The sequence below is a fragment of the Neofelis nebulosa genome, chromosome 3, assembly GCF_028018385.1.
Source record: "Neofelis nebulosa isolate mNeoNeb1 chromosome 3, mNeoNeb1.pri, whole genome shotgun sequence".
In the NCBI taxonomy this organism is placed as follows: Eukaryota; Metazoa; Chordata; class Mammalia; order Carnivora; family Felidae; genus Neofelis; species Neofelis nebulosa.
This window is the reverse complement of record NC_080784.1, coordinates 139,649,054-139,674,376: the sequence shown is the minus strand read 5'-3', so window position 1 is coordinate 139,674,376 and position 25,323 is coordinate 139,649,054. Positions and strand designations below refer to the sequence as shown.

General features: G+C 37.0%; 1 protein-coding gene across 4 annotated transcripts in view; it reads left to right on the top strand.

The window, feature by feature from the left end:
• LOC131507391 (vesicle-associated membrane protein 8-like) overlaps nucleotides 1-17,193 on the top strand; it is a 33,406-nt gene extending 16,213 nt beyond the window's left edge. For 2 of the 4 annotated variants that reach the window (XM_058722115.1, XM_058722112.1), the window contains 2 exons: nucleotides 5,482-5,640; nucleotides 15,419-15,627. In XM_058722115.1, the coding sequence (XP_058578098.1) occupies nucleotides 5,482-5,640; nucleotides 15,419-15,556 (297 nt within the window). In that variant the 3' untranslated portion in view covers nucleotides 15,557-15,627. Of the gene's footprint in view, nucleotides 1-5,481; nucleotides 5,641-15,418; nucleotides 15,628-16,999 lie in introns of those variants that run through there. The other 2 variants (XM_058722114.1, XM_058722113.1) reach the window with 2 other exon arrangements.
• Nucleotides 17,194-25,323: the final 8,130 nt, after the last annotated feature.

Sequence of the window (25,323 nt, the reverse complement as noted above, 5' to 3'; positions counted from 1 at the left end):
CAGCTGTGCCAGGGATGCAGCTTTTTACTGGCTATTGACCAGGGGACACCATCAGGTCCTAGGAACTGACAACAACAGGTCCTTGCCAGTTGCTGTCCTCAGTATGGCTGCTTCCCTGTCAAGACCAGCAGAGGAATCTCTCTCACTCCAGTCTACTAAATATTATATAATGTGACATAATCACAAGAGTGACATCCCATCATCTTTGCTACTCTTAATTAGAAGCAAGTCACACTTGGGGGTGGGGAGGGGCGGTTTACAAGGATGTGATACATTGGGGGTCACCATAGGGTGTGTCTACCACAATGCCTAAAAAATAATTAAGGATAGATGCTTTTATATTAAATTCATAAATTTTTTATGAAGAATTCTGCATATTCTACACAGCCAAAATATATTATTGACAGAGCTCCCCCAAAACTAGTTACCATATGAAAATATGCATATTTTAAGCAGTAACACATCTGACATCAAAGACATTTCTTTTTAACATTTATAAACTAACCTGGTAAGCATTAAATCTGTAGAAAATTTTTAAAAGTTGTTGAATTTCTTATACTATAATTAACAAAAGAAAAATGTTTTGAGAGATTTAAATATGTGTGTGTGTGTGTGTGTGTGTGTGTGTGTGTGTATAATCTGAATGCCAATGAATGGACTATAAATACATTATCTTAACAAATCTTAAATGATTCTCTTAGGTTAAGAAACTTAAACATTTTTTAAAAGGACAGAAAGAAAAAAGGAACAAAAAGAAAAATAAAAAATTAACCATTCATCTTAAGTCGATTATATCTGCAAAGACCTTATTTCCAGATAAAGTAACATTCACAGGTTCCTGGAGTTAGGAATTGAACATATCTTTTGGGGGACACAGTTCAACTAGCAACCTCCTCTTTTCTACATTTACCTAGTGAGCTCCTCACAAAACATCAATTGTAAGTTGCATGGTCCAGTAACCAACAAGATCAGAGTTCTGTCTAAGGTGGATTTGACCACTTGCCAACGAGCAGGGGTTTTTTTAATTTAAAATATAAGGCTTATTAGTTGGGGCAACTGGGTGGCTCAGTTGGTTGGGCATCTGACTTCAGCTCAGGTCATGATCTCGCAGTTCATGAGTTCGAGCCCTGCGTCGGGCTCTGTGCTGACTGCTCAGAGTCTGGAGCCTGCTTCAGATTCTGTGTCTCCCTCTCTCTGCTCCTCCCCCACTTACGCTCTGTCTCTTTCCTTCTCTCTCTCTCTCTCTCTCTCTCTCTCTCTCTCTCTCTCTGTGTGTCTCAAAAATAAATAAAGCTTAAAAAATAATGCTCATTAGTAAAGTAAAATAATACAAAAGTATATGAAGCAAAATACAAGTATCTCCTACAATCTCAGTCAAACCCCCTGAGGTGAGCAGTCTTAACAGTTTAGTGTATAACCTTCCAGAATTATTTATATGTATAAACATACATATAAATATAAATGTATGCACATGTATGTAAGTATACATTTTTGTATACATTATATGTTTATAATGTATATAAGTTTATGCATACATTTTAAATTCACAAAACTAAGGTCATTACTACAATGGGTAAAGGCTTGATCTCTGGAACTTGAGTCTGAATCCTTGTTTTGCTTCTAGCTGTGTAACATTGACTACCTTATTAATTTCTCTCAGTCTCTGTTTTCTTCTTTAGAAAATAAAAGATGATAAAAGTACTCTACCTTATACGGTGGTTTGGAAATTAAATGAGTTAATATGTGTGAAGTGCTTAAAACAGCACCGGGCACATACTAAGTGTTCAATAAGTTATTATTTAATATTCTGCAGCTGTAGCTTTTTATATATAATGCTACATTGGAATGACCATTTTTGTTAACATGGATAAAGTGGACCACATAAAATAGGAACAAAGGACAAGAACAATGAATGGAAAACAGTAACAAATATGGTAGATATTAGTCCAACTATATCAATAATCACTTTAAAAGTTAATGGTCTAACTTTTCCAAAGAAAACATCCAGATGGCTAACAGATACAGGCAAAGATGCTCAACATCACTCATCATCAGGGAAGTATAAATCAAAACCACATTGAGATACCACCTCACACTGGTCAGAGTGACTAAAATTAACTCAGGAAACAACAGGTGCTGGTGAGGTTGTGGAAAAATGGGAACCCTCTTGCACTGTTGGTGAGACTGCAAACTGGTGCAGCCACTCTGGAAAACAGTGTGGAGGTTCCTCAAAAATTAAATATAGAATTACCCTACAACCTAGCAATAGCACTACTAGGAATTTATCCAAAGGATACAGGAGTGCTGATTCATAGGGGCACATGTACCCCAATGTTTATAGCAGTGCTATCAACAATAGCCAGATTATGAAAAGAGTCCAAATGTCCATTAATGTCCATTGATGAATGGAGAAAGAAGATGTAGTATATGTATATGTATATATATATATATATATATATATATATATATATATATATACTACTCAGCAATGAAAAAGAATGAAATCTTGCCATTTGCAACAAAGTGGATGGAACTGGAGGGTATCATGCTAAGTGAAATAAGTCAGAGAAAGACAGATATCATGTTTTCACTCATATGTGGAATTTGAGAAACTTAACAGAAGACCGTGGGGGAAGAGAAGGAAAAAAAAAGTAGTTACAAACAGAGAGGGAAGCAAACCATAAGAGACTCTTAAATACAAAGAACAAACTGAGGGTTGAAGGGGTGGAGGCGAGGGGGAGGAGGAATGGGTGATGGGCATTGAGGAGGTCACTTGTTGAGATGAGCACTGGGGTGTTATATATAAGTGATAAATCACAGGAATCTATTCCCAAAGCCAAAGGCACACTGTATACACTGTATGTTTGCTAACTTGACAATAAACTCTATAAAAAAAATAATAATAAAGTTAATGATCTAAATACACCAATTAAGAGACAGATTGTAAGGTTGTTTCAAAAAATTGTCAAGAGAATGAGAAGCCACAGACTGGGAGAAGATGTTTGCAAAAGATACATCTGTTATCCAAAATACACAAAGAACTCTGAAAACTCAACAATAACATAAAACAGCCTGATTTAAAAATGGGCCAGAGGGGCGCCTGGGTGGCTTGGTCGGTTAAGCATCTGACTTCGGCTCAGGTCATGATCTCACAGTCCGTGAGTTCGAGCCCCGCATCGGGCTCTGTGCTGACAGCTCAGAGCCTGGAGCCTGTTTCAGATTCTGTGTCTCCCTCTCTCTCTGCTCCTCCCCTGTTCATGCTCTGTCTCTCTCTGTCTCAAAAATAAATAAACATTAAAAAAAAAAAATTTAAAAAAAAAAAAAAAAGGGCCAGAGTCGCCTAGGTGGCTCAGTCAGTTAAGTGTCCAAGTCTTGATTTTAGCTCAGGTCATGGTCTCACAGTTGTAAGATGGAGCCTTGAGTCAGGCTTGATGCTGGGTGTGGAGCCTGCTTAGGGTTCTCTCTCTCCCTCTCCCTCTGCCCTTCCCCCCCACTCTCACTTGCACATGCGCATGCTCTCTCTCTCTCAAAAAAAGGGGGGGAGGGGCTAAAGGAGTGCCTGGCTAGCCCAGTCTGTAGAGGATGTGACTCTTGATCTCAGGGTTGTGGGCTAAAGCCCCATGTTGGTTGTAGAAATTACTTTTAAAAATAAAGACTTTAGGGGCACCTGGATGGCTCAGTCGGTTAAGCTTCCGACTTCGGCTTAGGTCATGATCTCATGGTTCGTGAGTTCAAGCCCCAAATTGGGCCCTATACTGACAGCTCAGAGCCTAGAGCCTGCTTCAGATTCTGTGTCTCCCTCTCTCTGTGCTCCTCCTCCGCTTGCGCTCTGTCTCTCTCTCAAAACTAAATAAACGTTAAAGAAAATTTTAATAAATAAACATGAAAATAATTTTTAAATAGAAAGGCCAAAATTCAAAACACTGACAACACCAATGCTGACAAGGAAGTAGAGCAGTAGGAATGCTTCTTCACTACTGATGGGAACGCAAAATGCTACAGTCACTTTGGAAGACAGTTTGGCAGTTTCTTACAAAACTAAACATACTCTTACTATATGATCCAACAACCACACCTTTGTTATTTACATAAGTTGAAAAGTAATGTCCACACAAAAGTCTTCATACAGATGTTATAGCAGCTTTATTTATACTTGCCAAAACATGGAAGCAACCAAGATGTTTTTCCATGGGTAAATGGATAAACTGTGGTACATCCAGACAATTGACTATTATTCAGCACTAAAAAAAAAAAAATGAGTAAATCAAACCATGAAAAGATATGTGGGAAACTTAAATACATATTACTAAGTGAGGGGCGCCTGGGTGGCTCAAGTCAGTTAAGCGTCCAATTCGTGGTTTCAGCTCAGGTCATGATCTCACGGTTTCATGAGTGGAGCCCCACACCCGGCTCTGTGCTAACAGCACAGAGCCTGCCTGGGATTGTCTCCCTAGCTCTCTGCCCCTCCCCCACTCGATCTGTCTCTGTCTCTCTCGAAATAAATAAATAAACTTTAAAAAAAAATACATATTACTGAGTGAAAGAAGCCAATATGAAAAGCCAGTACTTGGTTCCAACTATGTGACATTCTGGAAAAGACAAAGCTATGGAGACAGTAAAAAGACCAATTGTTGCCAGGGCTTAGGGAGAAGGGAGGCATGAATAGGTGGAACACAGGAATTTAAGGGCAGTGGAACTATTCTGTGTGATACTGTATTATGGTGAATACATGTCAGTATACATTTGTCCAAACCAAGTGAATGTACAATACCAACAGTGAAACCTAATGTAAACTATGGACTTTGGGTGATAATGATGCGTCAGTGTGGGGTCATCCATTGTAGCAAATGTACCACTCTAGTGCAGGTTGTTGATGGGGAGCTTTGGGGAGGGGGAGGGGTGTAGGGAGGGGATAAGGGGTATGTGAGAACTCTATACTTCCCACTCAATTTTACTATGACCCTAAAACTTCTCTTTATTTAAAAAAATTTTTTTAATGTTTATTTATTTTTGAGAGAGAGAGAGAGAGACAGAGCGTGAGTGGGGGAGGGGAAGAGAGTGGGAGACACAGAATCAAAGCAGGCTCCAGGCTCTGAGCTGTCAGCCCAGAGCCTGACGCGGGGCTCAAACTCACCAACCGCAAGATCATGACCTGAGCAGAAGTCAGACACTTAACCCACTGAGCCACCCAGGCACCCCTAAAACTTCTCTTTAAAAGTCTATATAAATATATAAATAAACAACTTAAATTTTAAAAAAGACTTCCACCACTGATTGAATATATTGAAATATCACTCTTCCATCCACCCTCTCCCCTTTTTTAGCAAGATTAAGGTGGGACAAGTTGAAGTTTAGTTGATTCCTTATGCTGAAATACAACTGAAATGCACCTTTGACACTTTTGTTCTAATTTGTACAATCTATTATCATAGATTTTATTTATAGAAAATAATATTTGTATTATATTTCATTTCTATATAGATGCAATACAATAAAAATCAAGGTGATAGCTCAATATCTACACTGAGGAGCCAAGTAACTGAAGTAAAAAATATTATGTCCAAAAATATTGATGAAATTTTGGAAAATGAAGAAAGATTGAATATCTTCACTGATAAAACCGATGATCTCCAAACAACTGTAAGTGATGTTCACCTGTCTTGATATCCAAACAGTGTCTTACGACTTGAGACAAATGGCCAAAAGGAAATACTGTGAGGAATATCAGGAATACTGTGAGATAATCCTATGTCACCAAACTATGGCTTTATCAAAAAATTATAGGGGCTCCTGGGTGGTTCAGTTGGTTAAGTGTCCGACTTCAGCTCAGGTCATGATCTCATGGTTTGTGAGTTTGAGCCCCGCGTCGGGCTCTGTGCTGACACAGAGTCATGAATTTGATATGAATCATTTGTATGCTTGAGTCCTGATTTGTATCTGTAGGTATATATGTATCTACATTCTTAGTTTGCATTTTTAACTTTATGTTTGTGACATTATAATGTACATATAATGAACTAAAACATAAGATTTTAGTTCAACATTATGTTTATGAACTGTATTTATTTGGACACACTTAGCTTTAATTTATCAGTTTAACTTCTGACAGCATATCATTACTATTTAAGTAAACGTAGTCGGGGGCGTGTGGGTGGCTCAGTCAAGTGAGCACTGACTCTTGATTTCAGCTCAGGTTCATAATTTCAAATTCGTGTGTTCAAGCCCCACATCCAGCTCTGCGCTGACAGTGGAGAGCCTGCTTGGGATTCTCTCTCTGCCCATCCCCCATTCTCTCTCTCTCTCTCTCTAAATAAAATGTAAAAAACTTAAAAATACATAAACACAGTATACTTATTTTTTCTCCTTTTAATAAACATTAATGTAGATTCTAACTTTATTATGAACAATACTGCTTTGAACAACTTATTCATATCTCTTGGTACACTTTTGCAAAACTGTTCTTTTTGTTTATTTATTTTGAGAGAGAGAGTGCACATGGGAGGGCCATAGTGTGGAGCCTGATGTGGGGCTCCAGCTCACAAGCTATGAGTCGTGACCTGAGCCAAAACCAAGTGTCAGTCACTCAACTGATTGAGTCACCTCAATCAGGTTCCCCTGCAAAACTGTTTCTAAGACAGTGATCTCTAGAGTTTTTTGGTCATGCATACTTATTTGTAATTTTACAAATTTACAAGTGCATTCTTGAGAATGCATTTAGATATATAGCTAAATTATATATTCTTCTATAATAACACTATATAATATAAAGCATATAGGAAAGTAGTAATTAAAAGAATGGGATGAAGATGAAATAAAATATTAAATAATTTGGTTTTTTAAGAAGATTAAAACTGTTTCTCTCCGATTAAGAAAAATATTAATAAGAATGTTTTTAATAATAGTAATTGTGATTAAAAGTCAGATCTGATTATAATCATTATATTTTTATTTCTAAATATGGCAGATGAAATACTCAAACTAGAAGAGATATATCCTCTTTGCCATGTTTTTGTTGTTTATGTTTGCCTTATTGGTATAATTTTTTTTAAGTTTATTTATTTATTTAAGTAATGAACTCACAACCCCAAGATCAAGAGTTGCACACTCTTCCTACTGAACCAACCAGCACCCCTTTATTGGTAGAATTTTTAAGCCACATGTGTACTTTTTAGTTTAGTTAAAACTAAATAATATTGCCCATAAATTCTCTTCCCCAGATGCATGTAAATTATAGGAATTGCAATACACTACAGGTAAATGGATAAAGGGGTAGGCAGGGGTCAACTCTTTGTCACTAGGGAATTTACACTTTACCCCTAAAAAACCTTAAGCGTCCTCATGTATCATTTTACGTACACACTTAGGGAAGGTGTCAGCACCTATCCATGTGTTGTACATTAATACATGTTCATTCCCTTCCTATTTTTTTGATTAAAATAAACAAAGAGAAGTTCTAAAATTAATTTCCTGCTTTCCAGTGGAGCATCTCATGCAACTCCCTGGGATGCTTGATCTCATTGTAGAACCCTCACTCTGCTATATGTAGAAAGAGAAATGAAATTGCTGGATCTTAAAATATGTGCATCTTTACATTAACTAAATACTTCAAAATTCCTTAAGAAGTGTTGTGCCATTTATACTTCCATCAGTAGTATCTGAGAGTTCTGTTGCCCCACATTCTTTCTAATACTTGGGATTATGAGATTATGATTTTTAACAATCTGTAAGGGAAAGAAGATAACTATTGTCTTAATTTGTGTTTTCCTAATTTTGAGTGACATTGAACAATTTTTATGTTTATTAACTATTAGAATTTGTTCCGTGAACTAACTGCCTGTTGATATCCTTTGCCCATTTTGCTAATGTGAATCTTTATCTTTTAAAATAATTTATAGGAAATACATAAAATACTAATGTATAATAAAGGATAAAAAATGGTCTACAATTCTTAGTTGTTGATACTTAGTTGTATAAAGTGTAAATATGTTCTCCCAGTATGTGGCTTGGCTTTCAGCTTTATGTAAAATACCTTTTTTAGGAAAGAAGTCTTTAACTTTCATCTAGGCAAATATATCTATCAGTCTTGTCCTTCATGGTTTATGCTTTTCTGGGTCTTGTTTAAGAACTCCTTTGAGGCACCTGGGTGGCTCAGTGAGTATGCAACTCCTGGTTTGGGCTCAGGTCATGATCCCAGGGTCCTGGGATCAAGGCCTGCATTGGGCTTTACACGGAGTGTGGAGCCTGCTTGAGATTCTCTCTCTCCCTCTGCCCCTCTCCCCTGCTAGCGCTCTCTCCCTCCCTCTCTCAAAAAAAAAAAGAACTCCTTCCTTTCCCAAAGTTATAAAGATATTCTTACATTGTTTCCTAAAAGTTTTAAATTCTGCTTCTTAAACATGGATCTTTAAAACATCTGGAATTTTGTTTTTTGCATAGAGTATGATGTAGGAATCAAAATTTTATAATTTTCTGTACAAAAAATCAGTTGCCCAAACACCATTTATTGAATAGCACTCAGCCTTTCCAAGTTTGGTTTGTAATGCCAATTATATATATATTTACATATATGTATATATGTATATGTATGTACATATATGTATATGTAAATATATATATACTCTATTCTTTTTTCTTTTTAATTTATCTAAGTAATCTCCATATCCAACGTGGGGCTTGAACTCATGACCACAAGATCAAGAGCCACATGCACTTACGAGTAGGCCAGCCAGGTGCCCCTCCCTATACATATTTAATATCTACTAATCCATTTCTTTATCCTTGGACCAGTACTATACTGTTTTAATTACTGTGGTTTTATAAGAAGTCTTAATATCTTATAGTGAATGGTATTCTACTTTTTGAAAATTGTGTTAGCAAGTCTTGCTTTCTCTTTCAGTGAATTTTAGAATCTACATCTTGAGTTACACACACACATACACACACACACACACACACAATTTTAGGATGTTAGTTGGAATTACATTAATGTGGGGAGGATTGACATCTTTAAAATATTGTTTTCACATCTCTGAATGTGCTAGGTCTCCATTTTTCTAGGTCTCTTTCTGACTCTGTTTTTTGATTAATAGGAACACAGTCAATTTTTGCATACTAATGTTGTATCCTAAATCTTACTGAACTTTCATGGTAATATTATCTATGGATTTCTTTGCATTTTTACATAAAAATTTTATCATATACTAAATAATGACTATATTTTTTTCATCCTTTCCCATATATATTCATTTTTTAATTTTTTTTTGTTTAAGTAACCTCTACACCCAACATGGGGCTCAAACTCACAACCCCAACATCAAGAGTTACATGTTCCACCAAGAGCCAGGCACCCCTCTTTATTTTTGCTTGTCTTACTATGTTATCTAGGAATGCCAGTAAAATATTGACTAGAAATGGTGATATCTGAAATACTTGTACGCAATTTAAAACCCCAACATCAAGAGTTACGTGTTCCACCTAGAGCCAGGCACCCCTCTTTATTTATTTTTGCTTGTCTTACTATGTTATCTAGGAATGCCAGTAAAATATTGACTAGAAATGGTGATATCTGAAATACTTGTTCCCAATTTAAGATGAATATTTCTTTTTTTTTTTTAGAATTTTTTTTTAATGTTTATTTATTTTTGAGACAGAGACAGAACATGAACAGGGGAGGGGCAGAGAGAGAGGGAGACACAGAATCCGAAACAGGCTCCAGGCTCTGAGCTATCAGCACAGAGCCCGACGCGGGGCTTGAACTCACGGACCGTGAGATCATGACCTGAGCCGAAATCGGACGCTTAACCGACCAAGCCACCCAGGCGCCCCTAAAATGAGTATTTCTAATGCTTCCCAATTAAGTATTAAATTTACATTCAGATTTTGATATACTTTTTAACAACTTATAAATCTTCCTTTCTATTCTTTATTTGCTAAGAAATTTTATCATGAAAGGGGGTTGAATTGTATCAAATGCTATCTTTACATTAATTGAGATAATGATTTTTCTTCTTAAACCTGTTAATATGATAAATTTCACATTAAATGTTTGTATGTGTTGTAGGATTCACTGCTATAGTTTTACCTTTGTTGCCTCAAAAGACTGACTCTAGCCGTGTATAAAAACTTATACTATATGCTATATGCGGTTGTATTCTTAACTTTTGTCTTGTGCCTGTGGTTGGTTTAATTTCCTCATTCTTAGCCTTTCGATTATTTTAATCAAGTTGTTTTTTGTTTTGTTTTGTTTTGGTCTTTTCAAAGGACCAGGTTCTGCTTTATTTTCCATTTCAAAACTTGGTTGATTTTGAATCTTTTTGCTTCTAGTCGTTTCCAAGTGCCTGCATCCACATGTAAAGTTCTTTTCTGGACAATATTCTGAAACCCGGTTATTTCTTTGCTCCTGCTCCTTGCCCTCATGCCTCCCTCTCAATTTAAAGACAACTACTTTGAGGCCATTAGGCTTGGATAGGAAGCATATTGCACCCTTAACCTCGTCTCCACCACCGGGCAGAATCTTTTTTTTTTTTAATTGAGGTAAAACTCATATAAGGTATAATTAACATTTTTAAAGTATACAATTCAGTGGCATTGAATACATTCACAATATTGTATATCCAACACCTTACTAGTTTCAAAACATTTTTGTCACCCCAAAAAGAAACCTCATATCCATTAAACAATTATTCCCCAGGCCCTGGCAACCACTAATCTACTTTCTGTCTCTATGGATTTACCTATTCTGGCTCTCATATAAATAGAATCATACAATCCGGTCTTTTGTGGCTGGTTCTTTCACTTAGCATGTTTTCCTAGTTCATCCATGTTGTAGCATATGTCAGTAATTCATTCCTTTTTGTGGCTAATATTCCATTTTATGGATACACCCCTATTTGCTTATCTATTAGTCATCATTTGGTGGACATTTGGGTTGTTTCTGCCTTGGCTATTGTGAATAATGCTATTAACATCCATGTACAAATTTTTGTTTGAATACTTGATTTCAATTCCTTTGTGTGTATACATAGGAATGGAATTGCTATATCATATGGTAATTCTGTGTTTAACTTTTTGAGGAACTTCCAAACTATTTTCCACAGTGGTTGAACCCAGTAATGTAAGAGGGTAGCCACAAGTACCCACCAGTAATGTAAGAGGGTTCAGATTTCTCCATATCCTCTCCAACACTTGTTATTTTCCATTTTTTTAATTATAGACATCCTACTGGGTATGAACTAGCATCTCACTTTTTTAACTAGCATCTCCTTTTGATTTGCATTCCCTCAATGACTAATGATGTTGAGCATCTTTTCGCATGCTTATTGGCCATTTATAGATCTTTGATGAAAGTCTGTTCAAGTCCTTTTCCCATTTTTTTTTTAAATAGGTTTGGAGTTTTTCTGTTATTGAGGGAGGACAGAACCTTCTTAATGGGCATTTGTCATTAAAGACCTTTTCAATATTTCTATTTCTGGACCAAAAAAACATAAGCTTATCTAATGTTTCAGTGTTCCACATTTCTTCACCCTATTCCTTTTTCATTTCTTCTTGCAAACCAGCCAGTTGGTACCTTGATAAATGCAGCCAGTAACAAGAACTCACACCATCACCGTTCTGTTTTCCAACATTTTCTTCCAAAGTGAAAGACTCAATAGGCAATTTGCCTTCCAAGTTGTCACAGGCACTGGTAAAACTATCCAGTGTTTTATTCTGAAGAATATAGGTCTTCATCTTTCCAGCCTCTAGTACCAGTTTCTTCACTGCCTACCACCTGATGGTTAAGCCAATGCCACATGTTTTAAACTCTTTTAATAACATCTCATCCTACTACCAACTGCAGTATTAGAGAAACACTAACTGTTGAACTAAATAAAGGTTTATTTCTTGGTTGCATAACAATTTAAAACAGGTTTTCTGTGGGCATAATTTCACATGGCAATCCAGGAACCCAAGCTTTTTCCATTTTGTGACTCTGCCATTGCCTGGGGCCTTAGAGTCTTTCCATTTCAGGTGGCAGTTGGTTAAACATGGAGTGGAAGAAGCATATTTGCTTATAGCCACTTCAGCCCAAAAGTGACACCATCATTTCTACTCACGACCTATTGGTAAGAATTAGTCTTACAGCTTTGCATACGTACAAGAGGCAGAGAGGGAAACAGCACAGAGTGGGGTGAAGAGCCTGATAAATGTGGTCTGTGATTGGAGAGTCTCTTGCCAGCAATAATTCTACATTATGAGAGGGGAACTAAAGTCTGCAGTGGATAGCTGGCTGTGTTTATCACATCTGCACTAAGGAAATTCTAAAGGAGGTATTTTAGGTAGTTGGAAAATTCTGAGGAGAAATCTGACTTTCAGCAAAAAATTAAAGAGCAAAGAAAGTGGTAAAAGTGTAGGTAACATAAAATGAATATTTAGTTCAGTACAAGTGGTGAGAGGTGGTTGGATTCTGTATACATTTTGAAGGTGGAACAAATTGGAGTCGCTGACAGATTGCATGTGTGGTGAGAGGGAGTTAAGGAAGACTCCAAAGTTTTGAGCCTAGTTAGCAGGAAAGATGAAAATTCAATATAGTTCCATGTTCTCCTCATGGAGCCCAGAGATTAGCCTGCTGTGCCTGTGGGCAGTGAAATCCCAAGCCCTGGATGACAGAAGCCAATGTCCTCACCCTCTCAAATCCAGACAAGCTGCACCAGAAGTGCAATTTCTCACTGTTTGCCTAAGTTTCGGCACCAGGCTGTACTCTGACTTTCTTCCCAATTCTGCTATGAATTTAAGTTTGCTTATTATATTTTATCTAGCATTTCTGAGTAGTAATAGTGGCAGGAGGGTTATGGGATTACTTAGTCTACCATACTGCCAGATCTATTAATTTTTTTATTAGATTTTGTCTTTTTTATGGGGTAAGTGGCAACATCTAAATCCCACAAAAAATATGGCAAAAAAACGTAAGAGATTTTATTTCACTTTACTGCCTTACCTTCCAAACAAATCCCACTTTTATGCATACATGATTATATGAAGAAAAAAATGACTTCCTCTTTGAGGACAGTTGAGTAGAAGCAGCTCAATAAAACATATTTGAAGTATTTTACAGTTTCTCTCAGAATATTTTTCACACAGATACCACATAATCATTCTCACAAAAACCTCTATTTTTTGACTTGCAAAATTAGTTACCTCTCTTTTCCCCTTGATCTTTATATAAAAGACTACTGAATGTCCTTAAGAAGCTGATTTGGGGGCACCTGGGTGCCTCAGTCAGTTAAGCTTCCAACTTCTGTCAACTCAGGTCATGACCTCATGGTTCTTGACATCGAGCCCTCTCTCCTTCTCCACCCCTGCTCTGCTTGTGCTCACACCTGTGCACAAGTGCTCTCTCTCTCAAAATAAATAAGCTTTTTTAAAGGGGGGAAAAAAAAAAAAAGCCCATTTGGCTTTTTAACAAAAAGGCCAGTATGCTTTCTCTCAGTCTGCCTACAGATAAATATGGGTCATGGATTTTAATTTGACAGATTAAACAGATACATTTATCTTGGCATACACTCAAAATTCCAATAAAATTATAGGTAAAGCAATAATTAGGAATTTTAATGTATAAATTACTAGGACAAAAAACAAAGGAAAAGACAACAGGTAAGAGATGGCAACAATTTTGGAAGCTAGAAAACCAATTATGAGTACTTTTTAACCTTTTTAGTAGCAAAAACCTCAAAACCTAAGTTTGTACCAGAAGACATTAAGATGCAAACTGATCCAGGCCATAGAACTTTGGAAAGAATCAGAAATTGAAGATACATGGTACTTGTAAAAGTAGACATGCAATAGAAGTCTCAAGAGGAGACTGGGTGTAAAGTCTTTAAAAGGAACATGTTACCTGCAGAGCCTCCTCCCTACATTTTAGAGCCACATCACTTCCCCTCCTTACCCCTGACAAAAGGATAATAAGTGTTATTACCTAAAGACAACAGACCAGAGAGGGTCTAAATTCAGAAACCATATGCAGTTGAGGCCAGAGTGACCAGCATATTAAAATCCGATGGATCAAGTGAAAAGTTTTATCCTGAGTATCTGTATCTTTGAATATGGTGACCATTCCCCAACCTTTCTCTGTCTTCAAAGAAATAATAGAAAGTAATGCATCCCTGAAACAAGAATGAAAAGCTATGTAAAAGCTTATTCAAAGAACAAAAGAGATCTTTTGGAAATTAAAACAATAGTAAAAATTTTAAATTCAGTAGAATTATTATAATATAAAGTTGAGATATTCTCTCAGAAAGGAGAGCAAAAAGAGAAAGAGGAAAGATAAGACAGCGAATCAGTCTGAGATCCAACATATGAACAACAGGAGTTTCAGACAATGAAGAAATCAAAGGAGAGAAAATTAGAGGCATACAAGAAAAATTCCTAGAACTAAATAACACGAGTTTCCAGATTGAATGAACAAAACAAGGACCATAGCAGGGCATGTATGTAATATTGAAATTGTAGAACATTAAAAAAGGAAGAGAGATTTTAAATGTTTTCAGAGAGAAAATACAAAGACTTGGCAATTAGAATAGCATCACATTTCTCAATAGCAATATACGGGTGCTAAAGAAAAATAGAGGAGTATTCTACGTTAAGCACTGTTGGGAATACAGCAGTCAATGAAACAGACCAAAATCCCTGCCTTCGCAGAGGTTACATTCTCAACACACAATAAATAAGATTTACATAATGTTAGATAAGAGATAAATACCTTGAACATGTTAATTTTTTATGATTATTTTTGAGAGAGACAGAGACAGAGTGCAAATGGGTTAGGGGCAGAGAGGGAGACACAGAATCCAAAGCAGGCTCCAGGCTCTGAACTGTCAGCACAGAGCCAGAGGCTCAAACTCACAAACCATGAGATCATGACCTGAGCCAGTCAAGACGCTTAACTGGCTGAGCCACCTAGGCACCCCAAGAGACAAATACTTTAGAGAAAAATAATGTATCGAAGGGAAATAGGGTTTCTGGGATGGAGATGGGGGTAGCGATTTTAAATAGGGTTGTAAGGGATAGTGGCATTTAAGTAAAATCATAAAGTGAAGATGAGGAAACTGGGGCTCAAAGAGTTATTAACTTGGTCACAGTCACAGAGTTAATAAATTTATTTATTAATAAATTCTATTAATTTATTAAATATTTATTAAATATTAAATATATTTATTAAATATTAATTTATTAATATTAATAAAATTACAGCTGAACTCAATGAGTAAGGCACCTGGAATCTTGGTGCATCATTTTATAAAAGCTGTGCAGACTTTGTGAGACTCTCTGGGATTGCTCAAAACCAAGCTAAATCTGTTCTTTTACATAGCTTTATTAGGTATTGAAGTGTGTCCATTAATCCAGATACAGAAAGAAAACATTAAATTTGTGTTTATTTTTATTTCAGGCCAAAGAGTCCCAAAAAACAAGAAAGATTCTCAGGAGGATATGGTGGAAACACTTCAGAAAGATTATAATCATCACTGTGGTAATTCTCCTCTCAATCATCATCATTCTTTTAAGTACAAATGTAATACCAACCTGACCCTGACCCTTTTTCTTCCCATCCCCAGCAGTTACCAATAAATTGTTGTGTGTAAATAGAGAGTTCTACAATCAACAATTATGAAATAGCATTCTCCAGTGGTAGGAAGACTGAAGGAAGAGGGTTTTGCAAGTTTTTCCTTGTCCTTGTAGTGTGCTTTATTAATTTTCGTACCTCTTCCATTTCTGTAATGCTGCCACAGTTTTTTCCCCACTGCTCCAGCTACTTCCCCAGCCTCTCTGCCCTTTGTTAAAGCACAAACCCTGGAATCAGACCACTGAAGTTTAACTCTCCACCCTGCAAGATACCATCAGGTGACTTTGGACAAGTTGTTTAACCTGTGTCTGTTTCCTCATCTGTAAAAGGGAGCTAGTAATAATACCACATAGAATTATGTCTACCACATAGTAAATGCTATTTAAGTGTTAACTATTACTTAACAGGAAAAAAATGATTGCATTTTTGGCATTAAATCCCTAATATCTTCCTTCTTACTCAGAATAAAAATGACTGTGATCTCATTAATTCCCTTAGAAATAGAAGTCTTGTGGTGCCTGGGTGGCTCAATTGGTTAAGTGTCCAACTCTTGATTTTGGCTCAGGTCATAATCCCAGGGTCATGGGATCGAGCCCGACATTGGACTCTGTACTGAGCATGGAACCTGCTTAAGATTCTGTCTCTCCCTCTCTCTTTGCCCCTCCCTTGCTCTAAAATTAAATACAAATAAAAATTAATAACTTCACATGAGTACACAGTCCAGAAATAAACAATCACCTCTTCCACAGATTCTTTCATTTGAAATGACTACTCACACCATTGTTTTATACTAGACATTTCCTTGGGTAAAGATTTTAAAATTAGGAAGCTGTATTGTATCTCCAATAAACCTGGAGATTTCCTGTCCCATTTTACCACCCTAATAGCTTTCCCCCTACATTTCACTCAATAACCTCAAATCACTAAGATATCTAATAACCAAAACATCCAGCTTCACTTTGCAGTTGGTAACAAGGTATCATGAGTTGTTTCTTAAATGGGAACTTGAGGTCTAAAGTCAGTTTTAAAAATCAGTGATCCATGGGGAAGAGTAAAAACATGGGTTCCTATCTGGTAGATAGCTCATTTTAATTCTAATGATCAAGTATCAGCACTTTAAATAGACACCAAGCTTGTTATTCCTCCAGCACAGTATCACCTTTCCATGCACAAAGTATTTTTTAAAGGATTTTAAATGTTAGAAACTTTAGACTTTCTGTAATTTATGTCAGGAAAAAATAGGTGTTATATTGAATATGTACTCTGATATAATGCACTAAGTGCTTTGGAGGAGGAATGTCTCATTGATTTTACAATGACATAAAGAAGTAAAAACTATTAAGTATAATGTAAGGCACATAGAAAAGTGCTGTGTAAATATTTGCTTATATTATCTTTATTTTGCAGATCAGAAAATAGCCAAGTTCAATGACATGTTCAAGGTCACACACCTAGAAAGCTGAGATTTTATGAATTCAAGTCCTGGCTATTGTATATATGAAATCTGTATCTTTAACTCAGAGTATCTTATCTGACCCCTCAATTGTGGTCCAGATAAGACACATGGAATATTTTTGCTTTTTGTAGGTTGGTAGGTTGTTGGGGGGGGGGGGGGGGGGGAGGAGACAGAAATTTAAAGAGAAGCGTTGTGAGAATTGCCATGTATTTTGCTATTATTTTAAAAGTCCATATATAATGTGTCTCCCTTACATTTCTGTAATATATTTATAAAACAATGTATTTGTTTCCTGATTGCCAGTGAATACTAGCATATGTATTGCTAGAAGACATGAACCTAAAGATCACTTAATCTACCCCCTCCCCAATTTTACATATTAGGATGCCAAGACCCAGGAGCCTAAAAATGAAGAGCATGTTTGTGACAAGCTCCTCTCCACTTGCAGCACAAATAAGACACAAGCTATCACTCTGGTTCCAGGCTATTAAGTCCCACATAATGCTGGTTTTCCCAGTCTTAGAACTGTCTTAGAGCTTAAGAGTTAGGAAGAAAAGCACTCGTTTAGTAAGGAGTGTTTAATCTGCTATTTATGCTACATCTGTCAGAAAATACCTGAGTAGATAGAAACAAATATTAAGGCAATCTTAGACTTTTCATTGATTTATGCATCCAAACATTGTTGAGCTCCCACTCTGCACCAAAATAGTTCTAAAACATTACAATTTTATTGTAAGTTACCACATCAATAGAGATAACTGATGTTTGAGAAATTAGTGGCTATACACGTTAGTGTAAGAAATGGACCTAATCCCAATGGAAGCTAACATTCCAGTTGAGGCAGCAAGACTGAAAAAAATCATAAGCACATTTAAAACGCCTATTTAAGTGGCACATTGTGCAGCAGAGAATAAATTCAAGAAAGATAATGATCAACACCAGCTCCAGTCACTGATGGAGATTTTGTGGGTTGTAAGTGGGGCTGGTAATTGGATCTTATTAGAAATTGAATTTATCTTGGGGTGCCTGGGTGGCTCCGTCGGTTAAACCATATCTAACTCTTGATCTCAGCTCAGGCCTTAATCTCTGGGTTGTGAGTTCAAGTTTGGATTCCATGCTGGGCATGAAGCCTACTTAAAAAGGAAGAAGAAAAAAAAAAAGAATTTATCTCAATAGGTCAAGGCAGTCAACAGTAACAGTTAAAACACTTAACTATATTACAGATTCTTTTTTAATCCTCACAACCCTGAGGTAGGGACTCTTATTTCCATTTTACAGATAAGAAAACTGGATAGGCTATGTCACTTGCCTGACTCCACTGGGCTAGTAAGAGAGAGGATTAGCAAATTAAGGCACTGCTTGCTGTTTGTGTGTGTGTGGGGGGGGGGGGGGGTGCAGAAAGCAGAGTAGGCCTTTGGGAGTCTAATCATGCACTCATTCATCAAATGGCCTGCAACAGAACTCAGGCTTTGGTTCTCTTCATTTTCCCACACTCTCAAGGGTGCTTTTATTTACTCCCATGATATTGCCTTCTCCAGCAAGTAACCACTCTTCCGAATTCCAAATCTTTTTCCAACTCTCTACTAGATACACCCACTTAGATATCATGCAAACACCTTAAATTTTAAATCCCCAAAACTCGGATATATTCTTCCTCCATTCCCCACAAAAATGCTTCCTTGACCTTATTTTTTATAAAGTGCTTTACACTATTCTGTAATCCAGAACCTTTTAGCCTTTCTGCTTATCTCAAATTACTCCCCAAACTCAAGGGACTTCTACACTAAATCTGAAGGTTCATAGCCAGGCAAAGCCCAGAAGAGTTACAGAAGCACAAGTGGGAAGTCCTAGCAGATGCCCAGGCAAACTGCAAAGGGCACTCATCCCATCCTGGTAGACAGCTAGGAGTATCCTAGTCCCCACAAGCCTGGCCACATTATACTCTTCATATTCAGACTGCCCAGCACATATAGGTATTAACATTTGATACCTTTTCCTACGTGTGATCTCCATAGCTCTTAAACATGGTCATAGCAATAAATATGAAGCTTTGGTTTTCAACTCTCAGACTCCGGGATCTTAATATAGATGCCTGGGCTCTCCCCCCTGAAGATTCTACTTAAGGCTGGGATAGGGCCTCAAAGTGTGTTTAACCTTACGATAAAGTTGAGAACTACTAACTCCAAAGCACATTCACATGCCTATCATCAAACATCCGTATCTGAGAAATAATTTTCAGTTGGAAAACTGATGCTTAGACAAGTTAAATTTTATTTGTCCAACATCATAGGGCAAATGACAGAGCTGGACCTCAGAAACATTCTTTTTTTAAAGTCTATTCCATTGAATTATGTATTAAACTAGAAATTGCTTTAAGTCTGCTAGACAATATCCTATACATTTTAATAAATCTGAAAAGATGATTTTAACTTATTTTAAATAAGTACATATTCTTGGGGCACCTGAGTGGCTCAGTGGTCTGACTCTTGATATAGAATCAGGTCCTGATGTCACAGCTGTGAGATGGAGCCCCAGGTCAGGCTCTGCACTGGCAACATGAAGCCTACTTGGGATTCTTTCTTTCTCCCTCTGCCCCTCCCCCCTCCCAAATATTTAGGAGACTTCTAAAAAAATAAAGTTAATATTCTCATTATAGAATCATGGCAGAACCTAAAATAACAGAACCCATTATTTAACTTGGCCTGATTTTATAGAACAAAAAGGCAAATCACAAACTGGTCACAGAGATCATTTGTGAGGGAGTGAAGACCTTCTAAGCATCATACCATGACCTGCCATAATGTCAGCCTCTCTCTTGGCAGGCCAGCACTAGGAACGACCCAAATGCCTCCGAATTCTTGAGGAACACAAACATAGGAAATGGAATAGTGGAACAATGTTATGTTAGGTTTCCTCTGTATTCAGAGTAGGAATACCTTGGCGAACATTAGTGCAACTTTACACATCTAATTCAATTTGCCATCCTCTGAGAAATATATACAAGTCTGCATAAATAGCAGATGCCTACCAGCACTTTCAGCAGTCTCACCACATTTGACAGCAAACCCAGTAGAGGCCAGAGACTGAATATCCCCATACAGAATCTTCCTTCTCTCACTATCCTTCCTCCTGAACATCCTGGAGAAAACTGAAAATGACCCTTCTTTCTTCCATTGAATTCAGTGACTCTTCAAATTAAAAAACTATTTGACCATTTTGCATAATCTTTCAAAAGAATCCCATCATTTAAAACTGTTACATTTTAAATATGATAGTTCTTACCTTTTCAACTAAGAAAATAAGACCTGTTATTTCAAAGTATTCATCCAAGAAGGGAAAGCTTAAATTGAAAAAAAAAAGAAAAACAAAAAGACAGTGCAAAAAATGCATGAGTGCTGTAAGAGTTTAATTGTAAGACAAAAGCACTACATTATAAATTTGAACATAAGTAATCTTCCAGAAAAGATAATTTAGTGCAAATTAAAACCCCACTAAAGCCCACTATAAACTTAGTATGAACTCTAAAAGTAGGCTTCCGGAAATGGAAACACTTGGTTCTAACAGAATTTGCTGGAGGAGAATAGGTTTTGAAAATGTTAAATGGTACAGAGAACATCACGTTAGTGTGAAATCAAGTCAACCAGGTACTAAAAAAAAAAAAAAAAAAAAAAAGACATGCTGATAGGTCTTAATACATAAAACTAATTGACTAGTAGTAGCATGCTTTATTATATATCAATGATTGTAGAAGCAATGTACAACAAATTTCTGAGCATTTTGAAGTTTTCTTTATTGCCTTAGCTAATTTAACTACACTTGTAATAGCCAGAGCCATCTTCCAATTTTTATTTTAAACGGGTTCTACTTAGTGAGATTGGCAAGTGTCTTCTAAAAGTGTGATTAAGCCTTGTGTAATCCAAGGCCATCCATACAACAACAAAGGGGAATTATAGAATTCCTTAAGTATTTATTCAAAGCATCGCTTCCATGACATGTTAAATGTCGCTTTTAGGTTAGTAACATTAACAGACCTCTTAAGTTTCTTCAAATATTTTATTTTTCAGAGAAATGAGAGAGGCAGGAAAAATAACCTCGCATTTAAATCCTGAAGTGCAAACAATGTAGCCTATCCAATTACAAAATAAATTGTATACCAATTAACCTTGAAGTTTAAATGATCTTCCTATCAAGTGACTTAAGTTTCCCAAAATAGAATTCAGTAACTTCTATCATTGTTAAATGAATTAGCACCTCCCCTAATGCCTATTCTAATGCCTATTCTGTACTTTCTCGGAAAACTTTAAAGAATTCCTCTCCTGACAAGTAACTGATTTGGACTGTTAACAACAAAGAACACCTTGCTCTTACTTAAGATCTAATTCTTATGAAGCATCACCTTTTAAAAGCAGTACAGTAATTTTGCAAGGTCCTTTTTTCATGCCCTCAGAGCCCCCCTTCTGTCCCAAATGTACAGGGCTTACTGGGGTAAATTAACACTTAGCAGTCACCCATTGCTGTCTTCCTAAATTGCATAGTCCCTTGGATACCACAGTTGTTACCTAAGGCTACTTCTATACTACAGCCATTGAAAATAAGAGGCTGCTGGAAATTACTAGAGAATCTAAAAGATGCTAAGGATAGTGGGACAATATGTAACAAGCCCAACCCAAAACTACAGCAAGTCAATTTCAGTTACTAATTACCAATTCACAATGGAATGGATGAGTGACATCAGTGACAAACTAAAGTGGGGCAATATGCAGGCAATAAGCAAAGTGTATCGCCTATAGTTAATTTAAAAATCATAAAACCAACTCCCCACGTTCCCAGCCTACTGCTACTTCCACCACATCTCTTCCCCCACTTGGTACACTATTACTCTTGTCATCTCGGTGCTCGCCTTTGGCAGCACATACACTCATCATCTTGTACACTCATTAGAATGCCAAGTCTTTCTGATTTTTTTCCCAAGCGAGACTTAAGGGATCATGATTAAAATGCTTGAGTGGCATTGTTTTATGAAACACACACCTTTGTCTTTACCCGAAATAAAAGTAAAAACAAAAAATCTTTATGAAACAGCATTATTTAACCATCTTAAAGCAACAATACCTAAAACTTTAGAGTAGCGAAGATCACTTGGAGGGGGGTGTGAAATCCAAGTTCCCAGGCAACACCTAAACAATTCTGATGGATTCCGATGTAAATGGGCTCAAGCCTCTTTGAAATGAGGATTATAACTAACCTTTCTCTAATTTTACCACATTATAGGCAACTGACAGCAATTAGCAGGCCAGGCAGATTCAATTTGCACAACTGGATATTCATCTTGCCAGAATTATTTCAGCCATGGAGATTTTCAGGCTAGACTTCAACATGGCCAGCAGTGAAGAAAAGATAAAGAATGCACTCTCAGCTTGCCCAAAGTAGATAGTAAAAATCAGTTCTTATGAATAATTTGGAGTCGTGCTTAAATGTTAGAGAGCTGATAAATTAGAAGTAAACTGCTCCCAAAGAAATTTACTCACCTAGATTCTGACATTTCAAGTTAATGTGACCCCAAGCCAAATAAAATTATACATTTCAGAAAACCAAAATTTGCTGTGGTAGGCATTGGGTTCAGTTTTGATTTTCCCAATACCTCAACGCCATAAGGTACTTTTAAAGTACAAGATAACAATTTCAAAGAACTTTTCCAAGCAGTAAAAAACCAAACATGCATATAGAATGCACAGGCCTTGTAACTTAGATGCTAACGTTAATGAAACCACCGTTCAAAATTACCTCAGCATGAAGGACACCTGGACAGATGTTCCACATAATGTATTCTAACTTGTGCACATCAATGAAGCAACTGCCATCCCAATGTGCAAAGAGTAATGTAGTAACAAAACCTGTAACCTTATAAAGCTCATCGAAGGTTAAGAAAGGAATAAAAGCCCAAAACCCCAAGAAGAGAGATTGTAACTCACCTGGTAGCACACACCTAGTAAACCAAAGGTATCATAACTTGAACTAGGCCAGCAGACCAAGAAAACTCACATTACTTGAAAAGAAGGAAGATTGACAGCTCTAATCAGTCTACAAAACTGGTGGAGAATTGAAATAAAAGCTACCTAACACTGTCCATTAATAGAGATTGGTTCCGTAATAAACTAGCAAACTATGTATGAAATTTATTGGCCAAATTCTGGAAGGTATTATTCTAGAACACTATCTGGATTTTAATTTACCTGCCCCTTTATGTTCTCCCAAACCTTCCGTCACCAACCACCCCCACGCAAATAAAAAAGGCTGCTAAAAAATAAGACCCTATCACTTCTAGTCCCTTCTGAAATCCTACTAAAACCCGTTACTTTAAAGGGCGGGGGTGGGAGGTGGAGAGACAACATTTAAAAACCTTGAGAACAAAGAATGGGAAAGGAGACAACAGCAACAAAATTTTGGAAATTGCAAAGCTTATGAACAAGTGGTAACAGACTCGACCAACGAGAAAACCAAATAGGCTGTCAGCAATGAGGATATCCCTCCCAGACTGTACCACAGAACCCCTGCAAAGGCTTAGCAATGGACAGCTCAGGTACCTTTAAAAACAGGTAAAAGGAGTAAGAGGATTGGTTCAAAATGTTTGACAGTTAAACCCCTAGTTCCTCTGTATTGATGAACAGAAACCCATTCCTGGCAGAAAACTGGAGTTTATCTGAAGTACATAAGAAAAGGTGGTCTTTGTACTCAACAGGCATAGCGTGAAGAAAATAAAATACTTTACTTGTTCAGAACCCTCAGCCGTTTTCCTTCACTGGGATCCCAAACACTGGCAGCCAGTTTTTTGCGTTTTTCCACCCTTCTGGTAGGAGAGTAGACAAAGACTTCTGGTGAATCTGACCAGGTAGGGAAGGCCCAGAGGCTGCAGGGCAGGGGGGAGGGTGTGAGGGAGAGGGGGAATATCAAAGGATTCCTCAATAAAACGACAGAGCACTTAATAGTCAGATCACTTGGATCTGACTTGAATCCCAAAAGTTAAACCCTAGCCCAATCCACAACATCCAATTAGCTTTTAAGTATGAGCCACAGATCACCAAACATTTGAGGAAAATGTGTAATATAAGGCAGAAGCTCAAAGCAACAGCAAAGTTATCTTGGAAACAAACCTTTAAAGTTATTAATAACCTTAGAGATTGACAAAAAATAATGCATCCATGTAAGAACACGTTGCTAATTTATAATGAAGGTGAGGGGGGAAGGTCTTAGAAATTAGAGCTAATTAAAACCTTAAAAAAAAAAACCTGTAACATAGAAGTTGTAAAAAATCAACATACTGCAACGGAAAACAGAGGTCCAGGGCTCACATTCAAATAAAAATTCCAGAGAAAAGGAAGATTGGGGTGGTGGTGAAGATGAGCAAAGAACCATTTCAGCAGCATTTCCCAGAACTGAAGAGCAAGTTCACACAATGCCAACACCCCATTGAGTGTGCAACAGAATGGATGAAATAATCCCATCATAAAATTTGAGAACACTGGTTAATAGAACTAAAACCTTGAGCAATTTTAGCATAAAAATACTTCATATGATCAAGAACCAAAGTGCCATTTGATTTCTTCACTAAACCTAGAATTTTTGATCTAGCAAAACTAGTGATCAGTTAAGAGGCAGAATAGACTTTTGGGAAGGTCTCAGCAGCAGAAAGATGGGCTGCACAAAAATAAGCCCTGAAATTCAAGGGAACTTAAGGATCTTAATTTGACAGCCAAAGGGAAACCCCAGAACGATGGCAAAGTCCAAACACAACAGTCCTTCAACAATTTTTAAGGGGCAAGGATTTTAAATTGGAATACATAAGAAAAACATGAAAGCTGATAAACTGGCTTACATAAAGGGAGAGATTTTCAATTCTATGAAGTTTGGAACTAAAAGTAGTGTCTGGTACAAGAACATACTCCTCTAGGTCAAGACTTAATGCCCGAAATGGATCAGAGAATAGCACGTCAGTGGGACTCAGAATATATGGAAACAAACAGTATAAAAACCTGAACTCCGTGCAACTTTTATAAAGTCAGAAGTGGGAATAATCATCCCCCCCCCCCCCCCACACACACACCAAAATTATTAAATTACTGGGGGTAAAGAATGAAACCTGAGTACAGCTTTAATCTGTTTTCTACTAATTAAATCTGCCAGGTCAAGGGCCAGAGTGACATCTTAACACTGTAACAAAAGAATCAAAATCAGACAGCTTTATGTTAGCCAATGTAGGCAAACCTTACTTTTTAAA